This window comes from Salmo salar, chromosome 24 (assembly GCF_965601325.2).
Source record: "Salmo salar chromosome 24, fSalSal1, whole genome shotgun sequence".
Lineage (NCBI taxonomy): Eukaryota > Metazoa > Chordata > Actinopteri > Salmoniformes > Salmonidae > Salmo > Salmo salar.
In genome coordinates this window covers 23922629-23947118 of record NC_138314.1, presented here as the reverse complement: position 1 = coordinate 23947118, position 24490 = coordinate 23922629, and the positions used below count along the sequence as shown (strand labels likewise).

At 42.2% G+C, this 24490-nt stretch overlaps 1 protein-coding gene and 1 non-coding gene across 6 annotated transcripts; both read left to right on the top strand.

Annotated features, from left to right (window-relative positions):
- The first annotated feature begins 358 nt into the window (after window positions 1-358).
- Window positions 359-22993, top strand: LOC106585538 (angiopoietin-related protein 2). Of its 5 annotated transcripts, none has more exons than XM_014171856.3 (6): window positions 359-671; window positions 898-971; window positions 7466-8385; window positions 18921-19114; window positions 19735-20005; window positions 20176-22993. In XM_014171856.3, the coding sequence occupies exons 3-6, from the start codon at window positions 7497-7499 to the stop codon at window positions 20373-20375; spliced, it is 1554 nt and encodes a 517-aa protein (XP_014027331.1). In that variant the 5' UTR covers window positions 359-671; window positions 898-971; window positions 7466-7496; the 3' UTR covers window positions 20376-22993. The 5 variants fall into 5 exon arrangements, with proteins under 5 accessions (XP_014027331.1, XP_014027332.1, XP_014027329.1 ...); XM_014171854.3 differs by having other exon boundaries at window positions 360-671; window positions 818-971; XM_014171855.3 differs by having other exon boundaries at window positions 360-671; window positions 807-971.
- LOC123730458 (U7 small nuclear RNA) lies at window positions 9880-9933 on the top strand. The gene has a single exon (XR_006761902.1). It is a non-coding gene; the product is annotated as a U7 small nuclear RNA (small nuclear RNA).
- Window positions 22994-24490: the final 1497 nt, after the last annotated feature.

Below are 24490 nucleotides of genomic sequence, written 5' to 3'. Positions count from 1 at the left end.
CTATTAGCTCAAATCAAAACTGCCATTGGACTAATGCTTGGGTATATTTTCTCCATATCTCTATAAGCTGCTTCCTTCCTCCTACAGCGGCTCACATACATGCCCAATTAGGCTCTGATTACTGTGACATCACCACTCCTTGCTGTTACAACCAACAGCCAATGCCAGAAATAGTGGTGGTGGACCAAGAGGGGTATGGGAAACTGGAGGGAAGTGTGTATGTGTGTGGGAATGAGAGAGGGGAGGTGTGTGTAGCCAGAGCTTGTATCTCATGCTTGTGGGTGTCTTTGTGCCAAGGGGAGGAGAAAGGAGAAAAGGAGAAAAGGGGAGGGCCTGTGCTAAATTTGTCAGCTTACTGAAACGTTGTGTCAGAGCATTTTTCATCATGTAAATGCACTGAGAGAGAGAGAGAGCGCAAAAGAGAGAGAAGGAGAGTGAGAGACAGGGGAGGGAGAGCGAAAGGAGAGAAAGAAAAGGGGAGTTAAGGGGGGCAGCAGAAAAAGATTGTCTCAGAGTTGTCAGCAGAAGTGATGGATTCAGCACAGAGAAAGTGATAGTCTTCTCCTACCGGGCTACAGAGAGCACACTGACCAGACGATGCTGCTCTCTCACTGCCTCTGAGGAAACTACTCATTACATCTAACACATTTGGATGTATTCTCTTTTAATTGGTAAGTGTCTAAAATCTTATGAGGTTCATTTTTTATCCTTGCTCAGTGCCTACAGTACAAAGGACTTATTCCCAGCAAGTGCAGCTCCTGGTTGTAATAACATGATTCAAACCACAGTCAACTATTGAGTGACAGGGTTTACTCAGGTGCCAAAGAGCAAGTGATCCAGAGAGAGAGGGACAGCCCCAAGCAGCTTTTACACAGACTGGTGATGACTTTCTTCAAGGGGACACGTCAATCAGTGTTGCCGGGAGGGCAAGGGAACTGAAGGGATAACAAGCTACAGTCTACAATTATCTGGTTAGTATTCAGTGGCCTTTGACTTTCCTTGTATCTTTCACTGTCTTTATTGAATGTGTACATGCAAACATCTAGCATGGCTTGCTCATAGTTCTTTAAGTGTTGCTAGTCTTATCTGTTGATAATCTAGTACATTTGTAGAAATTGATCGCTAAGCTGCACAGGGACAGGAAGGCTTTGGCCACTTTGTGTTGAGTTAGCCAGAGAATCCTGCTGATCAGTTTGAAGCTTAGCCCTTCAGTGATATCTCTATGGAGATACAAGGAGAAGTTTGTTGCCCGGGGCAATTCCCCTGTCTGATTCCTTTAAGTTGTTTAACAAGGCAGCTGGCTCTGATATAGACACAGCAGAGAGGGATTGACACAAAGCAGAGATAATGAAGTAGTGGGCTTTCCAGAGCAAGGGCTTATTAACCACTGGTAAACAATCAGCTTGTCATCATTCCAAAGACATACTCGAACAACAAAGATAGGCTGCCAGTGAAAAGTGTCAATAGTAGGAGCCTGGTCTTTTTTACCAGGAGCATCTCTGGGGCATTCATGATTGTAAGCAGTGCCATAAAAAGCTATGCCCTCATTTTGTGATGTGGTTCACACCAGTAGAAGTTGCTTATTTGAGGTCTGATTATTCGGAAAAATAACAGGAATTCACATCACAAAATGCCAAATTACAGATACATTTTTGTCTAAATGAGTTTGCTGTCATTTGTACATGAATGGATAAAGCTTATGAATATATACAGTGTTTTTTTATAAAATGCTGCACAAAGTACTGGGTACAACTTTCTGCTGCCTCATGATGTTCCTCCATGCTGAAGTGGACTCGGACGAAAAGGGCTGTTCTGTGTTCTCTGCTGCCAGGGCTGTGGATAAGAGTGCTTTGACGGTGCAATTAGGGACGTATCGAAACAATTCCTGAAACCCCCTGCCTGACATCATGTCTAAAACACACCACAACACACAATCCTGAAAGAGTCAAAGAAAGAAACCTTATTAAATATGGTCAATTATCATCCGAACTATTCTCTGCCGTGGAAAGCCATAACAATGGCTGCTTTCCATCAGCGTCAGACAGAGCAGACTGAGCAGGTAGTGGAGGTTGGGGCTGAGGCTGGGCTGAGGTTAATTATGTCTGCAGTGTCATGTTATGGGCTAACCAGCATTACATGCTTATGGAAAAAATGGTGTCACCTTAGATAATTAATTACTCAGATTACCATTTCAAAGTTAACTTAATTCTGATCCAAGACATACTGAATGTCTACAACCAGCACTGTCAATTGGTCTTAATTTGAGCATATGCTTCATTTTGCACAGTGCTCCAGTGCTGTAGATTGGGAGGTGTTTAATTGATATGTTATGACTAGTAATAAACTGTGAATAATTATGTGCACTTGTATTAGTTTGTGGTAGTTGAGATAACAGAGCTGCTGGTGTATGTATGACTAGCTGTGGTGTGGTAGAGCAGAAGGCAGAACTGGCTTGTAGGTACAGCAGAGCTGGAGCAGAGAGGAGGGGTCTCTCTCTGCCGTTCTCTCTCTTCACAACTACCAGTGTGTCTGTCTGTCTGTCTGTCTGTCTGTCTGTCTGTCTGTCTGTCTGTCTGTCTGTCTGTCTGTCTGTCTGTCTGTCTGTCTGTCTGTCTGTCTGTCTGTCTGTCTGTCTGTCTGTCTGTCTGTCTGTCTGTCTGTCTGTCTGTCTGTCTGTCTGTCTGTCTGTCTGTGGCAGCTCACTCTAAAGAGTGGCTAAGACCGTGAGGAATGCCACACTCACTCTGAAATGAGAGGGGCTGGGGCGAGAGACATCAGCCAGGCCCACCGGGCCGCTCTGCTCACCTACTAATTATTATGGGCTGCGCATGAACAAAAACACTGGAGCACGCTGCTGCTCACAGCCACACTGACCCACACAAAGCACTGCCTGCCACACACTATTAGATATGGAAAAAAAACAGAGAAATTATTAGATAAAGTCATTACCAAGCTGTGAATTTGACAGACATTCTAATGAGCAAAACAGCCGTAATTAGACTGTCCTAATAAGGAACACTGTTTACCTCAAGTGCACTGTCATCCATAAAGCTACTGTATTTGTCTATAGTAACACCGTCCTGTTTTTATGTCACGACAATAACAAGGCCAGTTAGTCAGCTGTCTTTGTATAACTACGGAGGAGAAGAGGGCATGGGGCTTGCTGTTGTTGCCTCAGGTGCTAGGTAACAGAGGGGTTAATAATAGATTGACTGTCTTGGGGCAAATGGGACTAACTCTGGTCCCTGGGAGCCCTGGGAGCCCTGAGAGCCTGAGTCTGGCATGTTGTGTTATCTGAACACACACACTCCCCCACTGCCAGCTCAGGCATTTTCCTCCAGCTTTGAGGTGGTGGGAGGCCTGGCTGAGAGACTAATTGGAGACTCCTGGCTGACCACGTACTACTATGGGTCTTTTCTGTGGCATGGAGTGACATGGAGTGGCCGGTGCATAGCTTCTCACAGACACAGAGCTAATGTTCCAGAGAGGGAAACCACATCAATCCCAGGCTATTAACATAAGGGAGACAGTGACTGTTCCATTAGACCAGATCATTATCATGTGTTGTTGTCCTCTGTGTCCCACTGAGGAATTCATTTTTTCCCCTGTTGTACATCCCACAACGTGGTCTTATATTAGTGAAGGCCATCACTGTCTCTTTCGTTCAGAACCTTAATAAGGACTTCTGTGTATGTTTAGATAATGTAGCTAGATGCAACCTTTACTATTGTCTCTGAGTCAATCAGCATGTACTTTGATGACGTCACACCGCATCATACAACAGGGCTTTGTGGGAATTGATTAATTCCATGAAAGGGACCCATATACTGCATCCAGAGGAGAGTTTCACACTAAAAGCCTAAGACTGAAACCAAAACTTAATCACGGCTTCTTCTGAACTTTTACTCGTGGGCAGACGCTTTGTGAGAATAACATATGGGCATTCAGTAACAATATATTTAGCTTAAAGATTAATAGGAGACAGAAATGTAGGCTAGGCTTATACTAATATATAATACACTTTTGACTTGTACTGTATATATATATATATATATATATACGTTTCAAAAATATATTTTGATTTGTTTAACACTTTTTTGGTTACTACATGATTCCATATGTGTTATTTCATAGTTTTGATGTCTTTACTATATTATTCTACAATGTAGAAAATAGTAAAAAAAGTTAGAAAAACCCTGGAATGTGTAGGTGTGTCCAAACCTTTGACTGGTATTGTATATATTTTGTTGACCTTTATTTAACTAGGCAAGTCAGTTAAGAACACATTTTTATTTACAATGACGGCCTACCAAAAGGCAAAAGGTCTCCTGCGGGGACGGGTTCTGGGATAAAAAATAAACATATAGGACAAAACACACATCAGAACAAGAGAGACACCACAACACAACATAAAGAGAGACCTAAGACAACAGCATAGCATGGCAGCAACACATGACAACACAGCATGGTAGCAACACAACATGACAACAACATGGTAGCAACAAAACATGGCAGCAGCACTAAAGGTTAAGTGAGTTAGTATCTGGCTGTCTCTCCCATTCCATGCCTTTATCTCTTTCATATCTTCAACTATAATTTTCCTCATACCAGCCAGAGATCTCCAAAGGCCTTGTTCTTGGACAGTTTTGCTCTCCATCTCTTGAACCTAATGTGCTGGCCCCATGCCCAGAATAGCAAGGCAAAAACAAGTGTTCTCCCCTCTCATTCTGAAGGCAGTCTGAACATCATGCACGTGGTTCTCCTTTGGGTCAGACCTCTAGCAGTAACTACTGAACAGTTAATATAGTTACCCTCATACTGAACAGACTCAACAGAACTGGGCAGCCATGAGCCTGCCCTGCACCAAGCCTCCCACTTTGAGATTAGAAAGGCTTGTCCTGGCTCTGGGGAGGTGTTGCACAGGCTCCTCTGTAATCCAATATGCAGCAGCTTTCAATTAAGGAGCCCCAGGGGTACAGGCCCTTGTTATCACATTCTCCTCTGCACTCTGGGGCATCCCCTCCGCTTCCAATAACACCACAGCCCCTTCAACTGCTGCCCGGCTATTTGTCTAATACAAATGCCTTCATTTTGAAATATGGAACAAACAGTCAAAGCGCCTCTTTTTCATGCACTCCTGCGAAAAGCTAAGGGTTGTATCTTAAAATGTAGTCGTTGTGCATTAATCACTCTAATTAAATGTAGCCTCTCTGCAGAGACACACTGTGTCAGGGAAGATTGATATTACACAACATTCTCTCAACACTGATAAACAGAGCAATGTAATGATCCAGAGCACATTGAGAAGGTTCAAGAGTTCTACATTCTTTTCAGGTTAAATTTAGATTGAAATTCCAAAATTCCAAATACATACAGGAAATTATATATACACAATGATGTGTACTTTAACTTGTGAATGCACCCCAGTATCTTTCTCTTGGTAAACAGTTCAGGTCTGATACAATCTGATCAATATATTAAAACAGGTGCAAGAACAGCATCAGCTGCTATGCGTGTCAAACTTTCCATAAGAAATGATGCCCAGGCCTGCGCAGCACTGAGGAGCAGATAGGGGATAGACGTGAAAACACTCCTCCTAACAGTGGCAGTCACCCAAGAGAGCCAGAGTCAGGACAGCTAGCTAAACACAACTCCCTGACATCATTAAAAAAAACTTAGCAAATAGAGAGATCAGTACCTTATTAGCTAAAAAAAACAACACTTGCCTTAGCAGAGGTGGAAAGGGTTAGACTATTGACACTCCAACAGCTTCCAGTTAACACATCTAATTCTGGTCCACTGAATAACAGTTCACAAACCCAAGCTACTGTATCGCAGATGACTTTACTGTTAAGTAGAGGTGCCTAAAATCTGTTCTATTCACACTAAACAAAACCACAATCCAGATCAAATTGTATGTGTCTGGCTATGTGTCTGGCTATGTTTTTCATACTCAAACATACATTTTAAGGTTATTCCTCTACTTGTATTATGCAACACAGTTACAGTTGATGTTATATAATACAAAGTCACAGCATCCTAAGCAGGAAATGCTTCCTTTTATGGTGGCCAATATTTATTTAGCCCTAAGGACCCCCAGAGTTGCCCTAGATGCTGGGCTGGGCTCTGGAATGAATAGGGGCTCCCAGGGCAGGATAGGACTGCTCCCTGAGGTGTGTGCCTGCCTGGCCCTCACAGGTAATAGAGACTGGGAGAAGGCCATTCTAAGGGACAGGTGGCCTCTGGTCTCAGTCAGTGGAGCTGTGAAGGCTCCCATTAATGTCCTGTCAGTGTAAGAGTAGATCCCAGCCCTGTGGGTCTCCAGCAGGGGCCTTAATGGACTAAACAGGCAGGCCACAAAAAAGGTTTCTTAATGCCCAGAGCCAGCCATGCTCTCACAACCATAGCCAACACCACAAGCCTGGTGCCTGTTTAGAAACATGATGGCACGCCAGCTTGGCACCTTGGTGAAATCAAATCTGCCTCGGAGGTGAGATTTCCACTGTTTGATAACATTCAATGATATCACAAGCATAGAATATGTGGTGCCAGATCTTGTGCTGGAATCAGTGTCTTGTTTCTTTCAGCCTGTACAGACAGGACCCATGGAAAACACACCATTACCAAAGTGACAATACCTGACAAAATAATACCCTTTCACTCGAGACATGCTAACCCCAAGAAGTGAATATGAGTATGAGTTTAAAGGAAAAACCACTCATTCCTTTAATTTACAGTGTTAAATAACAGTAATATGTAACAACAATATTTTTTGTGAACAAATGTTTCATTTTGGCGTTATAATAAGGTTGGTAGCAACATGGAAAATCATTGTGGAAATCTGTTGCAGCTCAAGCCGACTACAAAATTCAAAATGCAATGCTTTGTCTATAGGCTGGCTGGCTAGCTAGCAAACGTAGCTAAACACACAATAATACCAAAGACAATATCAGCATGTAACGTAGCTAGTTAGGTGTAAAATTGCTTAAACAAACTGCACAATTAATTTAGGAGTCTACAACGGCAGATATACTTTTGAGGAGATGGGAAACGTTGCCCATGCTACGTCAATGGGCCGCGAGGTGTATTCTGGGAAAAAGAGTGCTCTCCTTCAAGGAGTGAATGGGAGTCTAATGGGCGCTTGCTCAAAAACATGAAAACATGAGATGATCCAAGGAATCAATAGATCACTCAGAGATGCACAAAAACAATATAACATAAAAAATGGGTGAACCTTTCCTTTGAATTATACAAATGAGTTTGTTTAGGTTTTATAACACATTCATCCATTTATCAAAACAGTAGGCCTATACTGTGCGATTAGAGATCATTTGAATGAGATAGCTGACCACAGGGTGGAATGTCACAGTATTTTTAAAACAATTCATTATTTTTGCCAAACCAATGACCTCCCTTTCTCTTTCCCCATCCATTCCTGTTGTTCTAAATCCCTATGCCTCCTAAGGTGTGTGTGAGTGAGAGCCCTTCCCAGACTGATGGAGCTCCCCGTGGTGCTGCTGTTCCTAGTGTATGGTCTTGTCTCTGGAGCCCAGCAGCCCCAGGGTCAGGGGAACCCTCAGGAGAGCAACCCCCAGGCCAGGAGCAAGGAAAGGGAGAGCAGTGAGGATGGCCTGGAGAGAGAGTTCCTGTATGCTGGGCAGAGGAGCAGGCGAGCCCCCGCCGAACCCCAGCAGCCTGACAAGTGTTCCTACACCTTCATCGTTCCCCAGCAGAAGGTGACAGGGGCCATCTGTGTGAACCGCAAGGAGCCGGATGCAGCGTTGGAGAACCGCGTCAACAAGCAGGAGCTGGAGCTGCTGAACGTGGAGCTGCAGAAGCAGAAGATGCAGATCGAGACGCTGCAGCAGCTGGTTGAGGTGGACGGAGGCATCGTCAACGAGGTCAAGCTGCTGAGGAAGGAGAGCAGGAACATGAACTCTAGGGTGACCCAGCTCTACATGCAGCTGCTACACGAGATCATCAGGAAGAGGGACAACGCCCTGGAGCTGTCCCAGATGGAGAACCGCATCCTCAACCAGACCTCGGAGATGCAGCAGCTCACTAACCGCTACAAGGACCTGGAGCACAAGTACCAGCACCTGGCCTCTCTGGCCAACAACCAGTCGGTCCTCATTACCCTGCTGGAGGAGCAGTGCCAGGGTCGGTCTGTCAGCCCCCCTCGCCCTGTTCCCGTCCCCCAGCCAAGGCCACAGCCCCCACCTGCACCATCACCACCCATCAACAAGCCCTACCAACCTCCCACCTACCCACGCCTCACCAACCAGATCACCAATGAGATTCAGAGTGACCAGAAGTCTGTACTGCCTGTCATTCCTACCATGCCCAGCGGCACAGGCAGCCCCTCTATCACTTCCAAACCCTCTGGTGAGTCTCTCTGTTTCATTGAGCAGCCTGACTGTTTTATGTTACCTATTGAAATTGATATTCCTTGAAACAGATCTGGTTTGAAGTTACATTTATATGAGGGGTCAAGCGGAAAAAGAGAAGCTGGCATGTTCTATGAACACTCATCAGACTAATGTCTACGCCAGTCTGAAACAGAGGGTTGTGTGTGAGAGCAGTTTGGTATTTCTTAATCATCAGCCAACAGCAGCTCTCCATTCTTTATCCATTCTTCTCACTATTGTCTATGGGAATAATAAGTTCCACACATTCCCTGAGAAAAGGCCTCTAAGGGAGAACAGAGCTGTTGTTGTCTAAAACCCTTTGAGATGCATATCATCTAATGGGCTTGATACTACAGTCAGCTGATTACAATCCACACAAGAATCTTAAAACACATATTTGTGTGTGCTCATGGATGGTTGGACTAGAGCCCACTGGTTTTGAGGCCAGTGAAAGTGGAGCTGTCTGAACCTATCCTCCTTGATTTGGTACACTTAATGAAGCTTAAGTAAGTGGATGGTTAATTGATAGATTTAGTTAACTGTATAGTTGACTAAATACAACAGGGATCACAACTGGATAAGGCTGTCTGTCATGTACTCTAGCTGTGTGTGTGTGTCTGGCGAGTTAACTTGGTCTTTATCTGATAAGAGAAGTAAAACAATCTGACTGGTCTTCAACAAAACATGACTAATACCTACAGTATATCATTGTCTTTAAAGTTTTATTATTGTATTCCTCATATTTAACTGTTAACAGTGAAATGTTAGCTTGTATGTCTGTGCGAGTGACTATTGCTGTTGGATATGAATATTCTGACATGAAAAAAATACTACAGTTAACTATAGCATACTACAGTACTTGCTATAGAATTCTGTAGTAGACTGTAGTATACTATAGAACAGTGGTTCCCAAACGATAGGTGAGGTCGGCAAGGGGGGCGTGGAGTTCCTCCTCTCCCCCAATTGTCTTTTTTTTTAAGGAAGTCAGTCAGGCTTTCAACTTATTGATGTTCACCAGTAGTGGAAGGGGGGCCCGAGTGAAAAAGTCTGGGAACCACTGCTGTAGAATACACACTGTAGTATCCCTCGATCATCTGTAGTACTTTCTATAGATTATTGTAGTATACTGTAGAATACTATAGTAAATACTATAGTATTATCCACCAAAAAACACTGTAGTAAATACAACAGTAATGTCCGCAAAAACACTACAGTTCGCAAAATCACAACTGTTTTTTAAACTATAGTAATACTATAGCAGTTAATTTGCATATACCCTGCCTATTCCCCTCCTCCATATCCCAATTTGTGCCACCAATAAGTGATAAACCTGCATGCCAAGTATAGACCATATATTGTGTTCCCTATAGGTTACAGAAAAGAGCAGACGCTCTGAACTATCTGTTCAGACCCCAGTCCCCGCGCTACCTATCTAACTACCTACCTACCTAACTACTGTACATGTTATGGAAAATGTGCTCTTTTAGTATTTGTCCAGTAGGTTTGCTCAAGGAGAAAGACCCCACTTCTATGTCAAAGATAATTCAACAAAAACACTATAGTAAACACTACAGTAATGTCCGCTATAAAACACTACAGTAAATACTAAAGTATACTACAGTACGCAAAAACACTACAGTAAATAAGACAGTCCGCAAAAACACTACAGTAAATACTACAGTATACTACAGTCAGCAAAAACACTACAGTAATTACTATAGTATATACTACAGTTCTCAAAAACAGTATAGTAATTACTAGTTTATACTACAGTTTTTTTACAACAGTGTTAGTAAATTCTAAATACTACAGTATACTACAGTAAAGTCCGCAAAAACCCTACAGTGAATACTATAGTATTTATACCATAGTATACTATAGTATTTTTTCAAATGGGCTGAGCGAAAAGCAGATGTGTCTCAGCAGACAGACACCAGATGAAGGGGAGTTTAGAGACAGGGTTTGTGTGGTTTCAACTCACCATAGGCTACAAGCCGACTGCTGAGGGGGCGAAGCCAGCTTACACTGCATTTCATGGTCAATATATCCCTGACAATGGTAGCATGGTAAATATAGTGTTTCAGTTATGAGGGAAACCCCGCCACAGACTAGCAGCACTCTGACACAGATTGTCCAGAGGATGTATGGGACTCGGTGAGGCTTCCATAAGGAATTCTCCAAATCAACTGAAAATTATTTGATAAGTATTTTCTTGTTAACAGATACATTTACTAGATACCATGTCATTTGAATGTAGTAGGAAACACTGGCTTATGCTGTACAGCTCTTTCCATAGAAATGTTTGTGTTCCACAGTGTGCTTTCCTGACTGAGGTGTAGACACTGTGCTCTGTACTCTGTGTTTGAAGGGAGGCAAGCAATTTCCTGTCAGGGCCGACTGCAACTCACCACCCAAAGGTTATACAAAATCCTCACACAAAAACGGAGTCCTATACAATGCAGAAAGGAAGGGAGAGAGAGAGGTGTGGTGGTAGAGAGAGAAAGAAAGAAAGAAAGAAAGAAAGAAAGAAAGAAAGAAAGAAAGAAAGAAAGAAAGAAAGAAAGAAAGAAAGAAAGAAAGAAAGAAAGAAAGAAAGAAAGAAAGAAAGAAAGAAAGAGCAAGACAGAGCAAGACAGAGGAAAGATAATGAATACGTATTTGTGTGATGTCATTTATTCCATCCCCACCAGGCTTATATCAGTCAAATGTTATGCCACAGTGGCAAGCTCAGCCCTCTGGTTTATGTCTAAACAACACAGCTCTTCCATAAAGCCCACTGGAGAGGAGGAGGCTGGCTGATGGATTACTTCCCACATGCAATCCAAGCACAACCTAACCTGTTTTAGCCTGGTAATTTACAATGTGAACCTTTGTTCCTCTGTCTCTGTCTGTGACAGTCCTGCTTGCCGTTTACAGTCCTATTTGGAATTAGCTCCTTGATTTCCGTCCTTTTTTTTCTTATTCAGCCAGGCTGTCAGTGTGAACTCTTTATGAAAGCCTGACATCCCCCTGTCTGGTCTTCCTCTCTTTCTATCACCCCTCTCTCACACTCACACACACACACACACACACACACACACACACACACACACACACACACACACACACACACACACACACACACACACACACACACACACACACACACACACACACACACACACACACACACACACACACACACACACACTGCCTTTTCCTAGTTATTTAAACCAGGGCTCGCTTCCATTCCCTGGTTGGACACAGACTAGCTGCTTCAGTCTCTGTGTGTATACCTCTCTTCCTCCTGTCTCTGTACAAATGTCCATCGTGTTCTGAACAGGGTCAGTTGGCTAATCACATCAGTGTTAACCAGTGGTCACCAACTGGTCCAGTTCATGTTTTTATTCAGCATTGTCACTGTTTTTATTCAACACTATTCCAAAACATCAAGCGCGCTTCTCCCTACTTCCACTCGCGCTGCAGCTGCAATGAATGAGTAGAAGCGCTGCAGCTGCAATGAATGAGTAGCCAAGTGTATCGTTATCACAGGAGGTTGGTGACACCTTCATTGGGGAGGACGGGCTTGTAGTAATGGCTGGAGCGGTATCATCGGAATCGTATCAAATATATAAAACACATGGGTATCTTTCTAGAGCTCCAACTTTCCGACCTGAAGATCACTGACATCATGATTTGACCTCGTTTTTTCCCGAGTTCCCAGTTGTTTTGAAAGCACCATGACCATCAGATGCAGGTAACATCAGTCCATTAAAATAAAACAGCTAATTATTTAAATTTATGCTCAGCTGTGCCTTGCACATCAACTTATCTATTATGTTATGAAAGCTTGAGTTTTCAAATATAATTTGGTCTGAGAAGAACAATATTGGCAGGCCAGGCACATAGCCAATATGCTGTGAAAATATATTAGGCCTACTGCAAAAACCTCATTCCTACAGAACAGTTTTTATTAGGTTAATGTAAATAAAAAACAAATGTTAAAAAAAAATCTGAGCGGTAGATCTCGGCTTGCTTTTTGACTGCGATAGTGATTTTTACTCAGAAAAGGTTGGTGACCACTAGTGTGGTCACATCCAATTAAAGAAGTAGAGCCAGCAGCCCAATAGAAGCCTGTTTCCAAGTATGATGACTAGAGCTCTTCTGAGAGCCAATTCATGTTATTACAGATATGAACCTGTTTTTACAGATATTAACCAGTTTCAAAGAGAACACCAAGAGAAACGAATAAACCAAACACGTGCAGCATTTAACATAAACTTCATTCCTCGTTAAATGATATACTGCAGAACAATAGAAAACACATCCTGCTCAGACTTTGGTATCTGTCAGAGCATCCATTTTAGCATACAGTTCTGTTACTTCTATGCAGTGAATCATATTACATATGCTGCTAAATGCATTAGAACATCTATGGTGGTGGAGGATGTTTCAGAGATAAGGAAACATACTTTAACCCACAGAAAGACAACAACAATGCTTTAATGGTCAGTTTTCAAATTTGTCTTCAAAACATAGCCATATTAAATACCTCATCACAGTACTTCTGTAAAACGACCAACTGCCAAGTTGGGAATTATGTCAGATAAATGAAACGTGAAGTGAAAGGTTGAACATTTTGGAATTTGGGATAAGTTCCAGCGGTCTCCCTGGCAGAGTTACTGAGGTAAAATAAGGATTTGAATGTAGTAGGATTATCTTAAATTAGTCCAAATCAGTATAATGAACTTGAATAAACAACCAGATTTATAGTGTACACTTGAAGAGGTTCAGGAAAATCTGAGTTGAGGTAATGTTTTGCAGAAAGTGTCATTGTAGTGCTGCAAAACCTGATGCTGGAACACCCCAACACATTTCCCCCCCCCACTTACTTACACTAGCAACGCACATGCCCCACCCACCTGAGGATCTGTCATTTTCAGCCATATATTTGTGATTTTTTTTTTAATCCGAGGGTACCCTGCTATTGACACTTTTATGCAACAGAACGTGACAACAACAGTAATTAATGAGACTGTCTAGACAGCACAGGTAAGTGCAGGTAGGGTAGACCAAAGTGTTTGGTGGTTGCAGCCATTTTTAGCTCTGTTCCATCCCTTTGTTTAAATTTATTAATGCAAATATGCCCAATAGTTATCTATTTTAACACGAAATATCTGATACAATAAGAAAATGTATATATGATTGCATTCTAAGAAAAAGTGAAATTCAACAATAAATTCAATGCCTGAATTCCCGCCAAAATCACTGAACTCCATTCATTATTTGTCCATGTCAGTAAAATGTTTGATGTGCTATAAATCAGTCAAAATCTGCTGGATTAGAAAAAAAAGAAAACGTTTGCCGTATCTTCATCTATTGTCCAACTCTTGCATTTATTAGAATTGTTTTGATGATTTCTACTCGACGGAGGTGCAACCATAAGATAGAGCATAGCCTGTATTTGTACTTCTCCAAGTTGGAAAAGGGGCTAGCGTATTCATGGGTTGCACCTCCGTCACTAGGTTGCATCGTTGCCATTGCTATAAACGTTCTACAGATGCCGCAGCATATTGATGTCTGGCTGATGGTTGATGCCAAGTCTTTCTGAATGGGGGCTAATGACTGTTTCATCAAATGTACACTATAATGGCTTGGAAACATTGCTGCTTGGACATTGCTGAAGTAGACAAATAAATTGTAGAAAACAACTTTGTCATCATTATGATGTGGTCAAGTTTACAGTTGAAGTTGAAATTTACATACACTTAGGTTGGAGTCATTAAAACTCGTTTTTCAACCAATCCACAAATTTCTTGTTAACAAACTATAGTTTTGGCAAGTCGGTTAGGACATCTACTTTGTGCATGACACAAGTCATTTTTCCAACAATCATTTACAGACAGATTATTTCATTTATATTTCATTGTGTCACAATTTCAGTGGGTCAGAAGTTTACATACACTAATTTGACTGTGCCTTTAAACAGCTTGGATAATTCCAGAAAATTATGTCACGGCTTTAGAAGCTTCTGATAGGCTAATTGACATCCTTTGAGTCAATTGGAGGTGTACCTGTGGATGTATTTCAAGGCCTACCTTCAAACTCAGTGTTTCTTTGCTTGACATCATGGGAAAATCAAAAGAAATCAGCCAAGACCTCAGAAAAAAAATTGTAGACCTCCACAAGTCTGGTTCATCCTTGGGAGCAATTTCCAAACGCCTGAAGGTACCACATTCATCTGTACAAACAATAGTACGCAAGTATAAACACCATGGGACCACGCAGCCGTCATACCGCTCAGGAAGGAGACGCGTTCTGTCTCCTAGAGATGAACGTACTTTGGTGAGAAAAGTACAAATCAATCCCAGAACAACAGCAAAGGACCTTGTGAAGATGCTGGAGGAAACAGGTACAAAAGTATCTATATCCACAGTAAAACGAGTCCTATATCGACATAACTGGAAAGTCCACTTAGCAAGGAAGAAGCCACTGCTCCAAAACCGCCATAAAAAAGCCAGACTATGGTTTGCAACTGCACATGGGGACAAAGATCGTACTTTTTGGAGAAATGCCCTCTGGTCTGATGAAACAAAAATAGAACTGTTTGACCATAATGAACATTGTTATGTTCAGAGGAAAAAGGGGGAGGCTTGCAAGCCGAAGAACACCACCCCAACCGTGAAGCATGGGGGTGGCAGCATCATGTTGTAGGGGTGCTTTGCTGCAGGAGGGGCTGGTGCACTTCACAAAATAGATGGCATCATGAGGAAGGAAAATTATGTGGATATATTGAAGTAACATCTCAAGACATCAGTCAGGAAGTTAAAGCTTGGTCGCAAATGGGTCTTCCAAATGGACAATGACCCCAAGCATGCTTCCAAAGTTGTGGCAAAATGGCTTACGGACAACAAAGTCAAGGTATTGGAGTGGCCATCACAAAGCCCTGACCTCAATCCAGTAGAAAATGTGTGGGCAGAACTGAAAAAGCGTGTGCGAGCAAGGAGGCCTACAACCTGACTCAGTTACACCAGCTCTGTCAGGAGGAATGGGCCAAAATTCACACAACTTATTGTGGGAAGCTTGTGGAAGGCTACCCGAAACGTTTAACCCAATTTAAACAATTTAAAGGCAATGCTACCAAATACTAATTGAGTGTATGTAAACTTCTGACCCACTGGGAATGTGATGAAGTAAATAAAAGCTGAAATAAATCATTCTCTCTATTATTCTGACATTTCACATTCTTAAAATAAAGTGGTGATCCTAACTGACCTAAGACAGGGGATTTTTACTAGGATTAAATGTCAGGAATTGTGAAAAACGGAGGTTAAATGTATTTGGCTAAGGTGTATGTAAACTTCCGACTTCAACTGTAGATAGCAATGCTAACGTTAGCTAGCTAAAATGTCAGTGCTCTCCCCTCAATCTTAGCTAGCTAGTCAATTTGGAGACATCACAATGATAACAAAAGCATGTCCCACTAATTATTTCCCTCCTTTTGAAATGTCATCGTGTTTCCAAGCCACAGTAATGCACTTTAGACAAAATCTTCATCAGCACCCATTAAGACACCCATTAAGACTCACTAGGGCTCCCGAGTGGTGCAGCGGTCTAAGGCACTGCATCTCAGTGCAAGAGGCGTCATTACAGTCCCTGGTTCGAATCCAGGCTGTATCACATCCAGCCGTGATTGGGAGTCCCATAGGGCAGTGCACAATTTTCCCAGCGTCGTCTGGGTTTGGCCGGGGTAGGCCGTCATCGTAAATAAGAATTTGTTCTAAACTGGCTTGCCTAGTTAAATAAAGGTTAAAAAAATAAAAAAGACTGTATTGAGTAGAACGCTCAGTTGGGTATCAGTCCTAAAACAAATGTTCAAAACAATATGTTGATGAAATGTGGACAGACAGCAGTATGGCACATTGTGTGTCCACAAATACACAGGCCTTTCCAGATGAAGGAGGCCATTGTCTCAGTAGAGCTTTAATGGCTGATATCTGACATTAGATTACCAGAGAATGGCCAAGCTAAAGCCCAGTGCTGAGTTAACACGCTATATGAAAACACTATCAATCACATGGAATGTCTCCGATCTGCATGACAGCACAACTGCTCTCTGGGTCAGTATGGTAGAGGATGTGGTTTTACCTCCACTGGGGTAGGTCAAAAACACCCATTGACAATAACAACATAAGAAACATGCAAGGGTTTAATAGGGGTTTAGGAAGACAGTGATTAAATATTAAGAGACTTTCCAACTCTACTTCAACAAAAGAGTGTTTTCTATAGCCCAATGCCCATGATATCATTCATCAACAAGGGACCTTTAGAGTACCTTCTGATCTACAGTATCTGCTACTGTTGCATCATTCAGCAATCAGGTCTCCCTATAGCCATGTGCCAATGTTGCTCTTGGCTGCACAGCCTGCAGTCGTTTCACTTGTGAGAGCAGCAACCAAAGTCAATCCTGGCCTTAAACTGAAAACGTTTCCTACTGAAAGATGGGAGTAGCAGCAGTAACATGATGCTGTGGTCTTTTCAATTAGACTGCATAGCATCTATCTCCAGTACTGTGATGGTCACACAATAAGAACGTTGTATTAACCCTTGTGTGGTATTCAGGTCTGTGGGACCCATTTTCAATGTTTACTAAAGAAAAATGATCAAATTAATTATTTTTTCAACCTGAGACTCATTGGCCTTGGCTCATTTTCTGTGAAAAACATGTAAAATAACACATGTTCATTGAGTGCACACTGTGCACCCCCCTACACATGTATATTACATACAGTATGTGGTGTTCGGGTCCACTGGACTGCCTTCCCCTGTTTCACAACCCTGGGCCCAACGTTACTGTTGATGAGCAGCTCATACCATTTAGGGGACACTGCCCCTTCAGGCAGTACATTCTGTCTAAACATACAAAATATGGAATCAAGATCTGGGCTGCCTGTGATGCTGCTTCATCATATGCGTGGAACTTGCAAATGTATATGGGGAAGCCAGATGGAGGGGCCCCTGAGAAGAACCAAGGGATGTAGGTTGTCCTGGACGTGACACAGGGACTCCGTGGCCACAACATCATATGAAATAACTTTTTTACTTCACACAAGCTGGGACAGGAGCTCCTCAAGATGAAGCTGACGATGGTAGGAACAGTATGAAAAAACAAGCCAGAGCTCCCAACTCAGCTGTTGAATACACAGAACAGGCCTATCAATTCCTCTACATTTGTGTTCACGGCCTACACGTCCCTAGTGTCCTACGTGCCAAAGAAAGGCAAACATGTGGTACTCATGAGTACGCTGCATAGGGATGGGAGAATCTGTGGCCGGGAACATAAAAAAACAAATCATAATGCATTACAGTGCCACAAAATGAGGGGTGGACAATTTAGACAAGCTGGTGACTGGCTACAGCTGAAAAGAAGAACCCTACGATATTCTTCAACATCTTGGACATCTCGGTGTACAACCCGGTGTCATCTGGATGGCCTTGAACCCAGATTGGAACAGAGGGAAGCTCCAGAGGAGATGGCACTTTCTCGAGGAGCTGGGCAAGGCATTACTAAGACCTCAAATCCAGAAGAGGCAACATATCCCAAGGACCCCAGCTTCTGCAGCCATCGTGAGGAGGATGCTGGTGCCCCATCCGTCCGACACACAGAACCAACAACTCCAATACCGGAAGTAAGTGTGAGTGATGTTGTTGTATGTGTGTGTGTGTGTGTGACTCTCCTACCTTGGCCTGCTGTAACTATATATGCGAGTGAGTGAGATGTTAGTAAAATTACTCAACTAAGTGTTTTCATCATTCTAGATTGCAACCGATAGCAACAAGAAGAAGCACTGCGATGTGTGTGGACCTAAGGACAGGAAGACACAGTACACATGCATCAAATGCAATAAATACATTAGCAACACACACACAGTAAAATTCTGTCCCTCATGTGGTGTGTTGACCGGCCTTAATTTGTGTTCAATGGGGCTCATTTATCATTTCCATAAAATACTGTATGTAAAATTTGTCCTTCCAATTTGTTCAGTTCAAAGCAATAAACATCAATAGTGATGAAAACCTTGTTTCATTTACATTTGTTCAAGATAAACATGATTTTTTTTTACACCCATGTCTTGATTATAATTGATTTTTGTTTACATAAATCACATTTTATTTAAAAAAAACAAATAGCCCTTTTATTGATCAATGTGATCTAGCAGAGGTAAATGGCAAATATGAATCGTGTATGCTGTCTATATTCCTTGTAATTGATATCAGTCAACATATAAATATTAAGTGTTAAGTATTTTTACTAAAATTGTTATGGCTGTATTGTTTTAAAAACCCAATAATGTTGTGGGTCCAGACCCGAAAACATTGGGTGAATAAGAAAAACATGAACACCACACAAGGGTTAATTATGAATATGAAAATGACTCATATTATAGAAAGAATATGCTTTGACAACCTCCACTGACTCCACCAGGGTTTCTGTCTAACCACTGTGTCTGTCTCATTTCCTGTCCCATGCAGGGCCATGGAAGGACTGCCTACAGGCCCTTGAGGATGGCCACACGGCCAGTGGCATGTACCTGGTGAAGCCAGAGAATGCCAACAAACTAATGCAGGTGTGGTGTGACCAGAGACATGACCCTGGTGGCTGGACCGTCATCCAGAGGAGACTGGACGGCTCAGTGAACTTCTTCAGGAACTGGGAGACTTACAAGGTATGTAAACAGCCCCACACTAAGGCAAACTCATTTCGTAAAAGGTGAAGGCAGGTAGAACTGTGTCTGTATACTGAACATTGGCTGTAGTTCAAAGTGAAACAGGTTACTTATGTCTAGTGTGTCTGACGTTAAAAAGATCTGAACTAATAAATCAACTAAGTAATTGTTGAGGTTTGAGGAGAATGGTCCCTTGCACTGCCTGCTCTGACGAGGTACCTACAGGGTTCCGCACCTGTCAGTCACACCACTGGCCGAATGACTCATACCATCAGTCAACATGAGCTGGGTCTTTGTGAAATTAGTCCACACAGGACGCATACAGGCTTAATGAGAAACGTGTGGATGAAAAGCTGCCATACTGGAAATAAATGCCACAATAAAAAATAAAATAAAATAAAAAATGGACAATAAACAACACTCTAAGACAGATTCATATTGACCTTTACTGTCAGAGCAACTAGAGGGACTGTTTATCTCAGTACTTCCCGGGCACCGACTAGAGAAGAGGCTCTGAATTATCCCCCAGACCTCAAGACCAACTGCTTTCTGCTGAAGGGACTTGTGTAAAGCCCATCATGTTGACTGTGTTGTATGTATTCTCCCTTTGCCCCTCATAGCAAGGCTTTGGGAACATCGATGGAGAGTATTGGCTGGGCCTGGAGAACATCTACTGGCTGACCAACCAGAGGAACTACAAGCTGCTGGTGACTCTGGAAGACTGGTCTGGCAGGAAGGTGTTTGCAGAGTACGCCAGCTTCAGGCTGGAGCCTGAGGCAGACTTCTACAAGCTCAGGGTGGGCCGCTACCATGGCAACGCCGGAGACTCCCTCACCTGGCACAATGGCAAACAGTTCACTACGCTGGACAGAGACCATGATGCGTATACAGGTAGCACACACTCACTCAGTCACGTTGAAACAGAAACACGAGATAACATTTCTAGTGCTCTGAGTACTGACTCAGTTAACTAACAATTAGCCTAGTCCATACTGTAAGCCCACAATACATTTTTGTTGAGATTCTACAATGTTGTCTAACTAATATTTGCTTCAACCCAGGTAACTGTGCCCACTACCAGAAGGGAGGCTGGTGGTACAACGCATGTGCCCATTCTAACCTCAACGGAGTATGGTACAGAGGAGGACACTACCGCAGTCGCTACCAAGATGGAGTCTACTGGGCTGAATTCAGAGGAGGTGCCTACTCCCTGAAGAAAGTATCTATGATGATAAGACCGAACCCAAACACCTTTCATTAAATATCCATAAACAAGACAAAGTAGCCCCTTTTCAAAACAAATTCCTCTCCACAAAAACTTCAATTCAAACAACAACTCTTGAACTCTGAAATAAAGGCATCTCACACAGCCAGATCAAGAAGATGATGACATAGAAAGTGCAATATCTAAGCCTCAGGCAGGACTCTTGGAGGGGCAATAAAGGAGAAGCAGGGTGCATCCTATTGCTCCACAGACAAACACATGTAACGTGTGGCTGTATGCTTGCTTCTCTCCCTTTAAATTGAGTTCAAATGTGTCTGTTTACTTAACTTAGAGCAAAGTGTACTACTGCCTTAGAACTGATGGTACGGTGTGATTCATATGGGAGAAAACAGGATGAAAAGAAAAAGAGGAGAGCGTATGTCAGTTCACAGTGCTCACACTAAGTAGCTTGGGATAGCAATCCTGTAGTCCGTATGTGTTATAGTGCAGAACATAATTTTATGAGAATGAAGATGACACAGGACATTATATCCAGTGACTAGCCTTATTGTGTTTAAATCAAGCTCTTCAGGTGAGTCATTTATAGGAAACAATAATCACATTTCTTAAACCAGGTACTCTTAATATGTTAGCCATAATCTTTCTCTACATACACAATCTAATGTCTACCACTTATGTAAAAGGAGGAATAGATTCAACAGTCTGCTCTACAGCACTGGTACTGTCAACAGTTATGACCTGATATCTGGCTTACAAACTCAAAGTAAACAATGATTTAGATCATTCCACTAAACATACTGCTGGTGTGGCAGAGTGCAAGGTACAGGGAATAATGACAACTGACTTAATCATACAGTGCATTCGGAAAATATTCAAACCCCTTGACTTTTTCCACGTTGTTACGTTACAGACTTATTCTAAAATTAATTAAATAGTTTTCCGCCCTCGTCAATCTACACACAATACCCCATAATGACAAAACAAAAACTGTTTTTTAGAAAGTTTTTCAAATGTATGAACATTTTTAAAAATGAAATATCACATTTACATAAGTATTCAGACCCTTTACTTAGTACTTTGTTGAAGCACCTTTGGCAGCGATTACAGCCTCGAGTCTTCTTTGGTATGATGCTACAAGCTTGGAACACCTGTATTTGGGGAGTTTCTCCCATTCTTCTCTGCAGATCCTCTCAAGCTCTGTCATGTTTGGATGGGGAGCGTTGCTGCACAGCTATTTTCAGGTCTCTCCAGAGATGTTCGATCAGGTTCAAGTCCAGGCTCTGGCTGGGCCACTCAAGGACATACAGAGACTTGTCCCGAAGCCACTCCTCCGTTGTCTTGGCTGTGTGCTTAGGGTCATTCTTCTGTTGGAAGGTGAACCTTCGCCCCAGTCAGGTCCTGAGCGCTCTGGAGCAGGTTTTCATCAAAGATCTCTCTGTACTTTGCTCTGTTCATCTTTCCCTTGATCCTGACTAGTCTCACAGTCCCTTCCGCTGAAAACATCCCCACAGCATGCCACCACCATGCTTCACTGTAGGGATGGTGCCAGGTTTCCTCCAGACATGACGCTTGGATTTCAGGCCAAAGAGTTCAATCTTGGTTTCATCAGACAAGAGAATCTTGTTTCTTTAGGTGCCTTTTGGAGTGGCTTTCGTCTGGCCACTCTACCATAAAAGCCTGATTGGTGGAGTGCTGCAGAGACGGTTGTCCTTCTGGAAGGTTCTCCCATCTTCCCAGAGGAACTCTGGTTTCTTGGTCACCTTCCTGACCAAGGCCCTTGTCCCCTGATTGCTCAGTTTAGCTGGGCGGCCAGCTCTAGCAAGAGTCTTGATGGTTCCAAACTTCTTCCATTTAAGAACGATGGAGGCCACTGTGTTCTCTGGGGACCTTCAATGCTGCAGACATTTTTTGGTACCCATCCCCAGATTTGTGCCTCGACATAATCCTGTCTCAGAGCTCTACAGACAATTCCTTCGACCTCGTTGCTTGGTTTTTGCTCTAACATGCATTGTCAACTGTGGGACCTTATATAGAGAGATGTGTGCCTTTCCAAATCATGTCCAATCAATTGAATTTACCACAGGTGGACTGCAATCAAGTTGTAGAAACATCTCTTTGGATGATCAATGGGAACAGGATGTACCTGAGCTCAATTTTGAGTCTCATAGCAAAGGGTTTGAATACTTACGTAAATAAGGTATTTCTGTTTTTTATTTTTTATACATTTGCAAAAATTCAAAAAAACTGTTTTTGCTTTGTCATTATGGGGTATTGTGTGTAGATTGATGAGGAACACAAAACATTTAATCCATTTAGAATAAGGCTGTAACGTAACAAAATGTGGAAAAAGTCAAGGGGTATGAAATCTTTCCGAATGCACTGGAAGTCTAGATGGTAGAGTGATATTCTATAAAATATAATGGTTACCTGCAGCAGTCATATTTTAATATTACTTTATGACATGAAACCTCAAATGTAAGGCCAGGTATTCATTTGCTTGTAACAAAGCAACCAAGCAAGGATGTACTGTATAAATTAATTGTTGGTGTAAATTGAGCCAACACATTTTGTCTGTACATAAAATATATTTGTAATATAACGTAACAAAGCTAACATGTATCACTATATAGTTGCAATAAACAAGGTGCAGCTTCTTTGAGAGTTTTTCTGTATGTACAGACACAACTGTAAATGTATATTCTGTTGTATTACCTTGTATATGTTCACGTGTCTTGGATGTAGTATTATAGGCCATACACACACATACAGAGAGAGAGAAAGAGAGAGAGATACAGAGAGAGAGAGAGAGAGAGCGAGGGCGAGAGCGAGATTGTAAGTCTGAGAGTCCAAGCCAAGCAGGGCCTGGGTTCACAGGAGCCATGGAGATTAGGATAATTACAGGCAGTCTGCGATGAAGATGTCAGCTAGCAGCTCTCCTCTCCTGTGTACAACGTGTGATTGAGGAGATAGAGACAGTCTTTGATATAGCATTTATCGACCACAGGGCCAGTGGAACATGGGATGACGAATGAAACATGACAGCCTATAAAACCTCTGGCTTGCCATAGTCCCTTCCCCTCACAGCGCTTTTATTCGACTGCACCAGTGATTTCCAATCCATGGTGAAAAATGGAGAGAGATTGAAGGGGAGAGAGAAATTTCATTTGTATTGCTGTCTGAAAATATTCCCCATCAAAGGTGTAATGTGCAAAACTTGCGCCGCCATTTCCTGGTTGCTAGAATTCTAATAGTTCAGCTAATTTTATGTAATAAAACAAGTATAGAGAATCATTGTATTTTCAGCTGTTTGAAGCTGGTGTACAAAACTGAATGTACAAGTTGTTAAAACTAAACTTAAGAATGGGAAGCATAGAAATAGTGCACATACAACATATTTACTGCTTCTTAGATTTGCTTTCCATGCGAATGACAGATCTATAACTGACATTTCTATGCGAATTTGGTCAGGTTTCCCAAAAAGTTACATATTGCAGCTTTAAGATGTATGACAGAGGACATTTAATGCATTAAGAAATGTAAATGGTATAGCAAACTTTGTAGATGGATATTGCCTGTCTGTAGAGAAAGGAAAAGCATGTTAACACTGCAATGAATCTAGTTCCATCAGATGTTTTTCATCTGAACATCCTTTTGCAACCACTCGATTAAATGTATCCAAAAATAACCAATGAGACGTGTCTAAAACAAAAGCTTGTTGAGAGTGTTGAGAGTGTATATTTGGAACAGCTCTTTAAAGATCTATTCCGCATTTGTTTTTCTGATGAAACGGAGAGGAGCGTCCGGCATCACCGTAACAAAACAAAAAAAACTCTATTCGTTGTTTGTAATAGGGCGGCAGGTAGCCTAACGTTTAAGCGCATTGGGCCAGTAAGCGAAAGGTCGCTGGATCGAATCCCCGAGCGCGACTAGATGAAACATCTGTTGATGTGCCCTTGAGCAAGGCAACCCTAATTGCTCTTGTAAGTCGCTCTGGATAAAAGTGTCTGCTAAATTACTAAAATGTAATATCGCAAACGGAAATGACAGTTTCACTTAATAAGGATTCTAGTTTTAAAGCTAGAATCCTTATCGGTGAAACTGCCACGCCGATTTGCGATATAATAATAACAAATAAGTTACTGCGAAGCCAA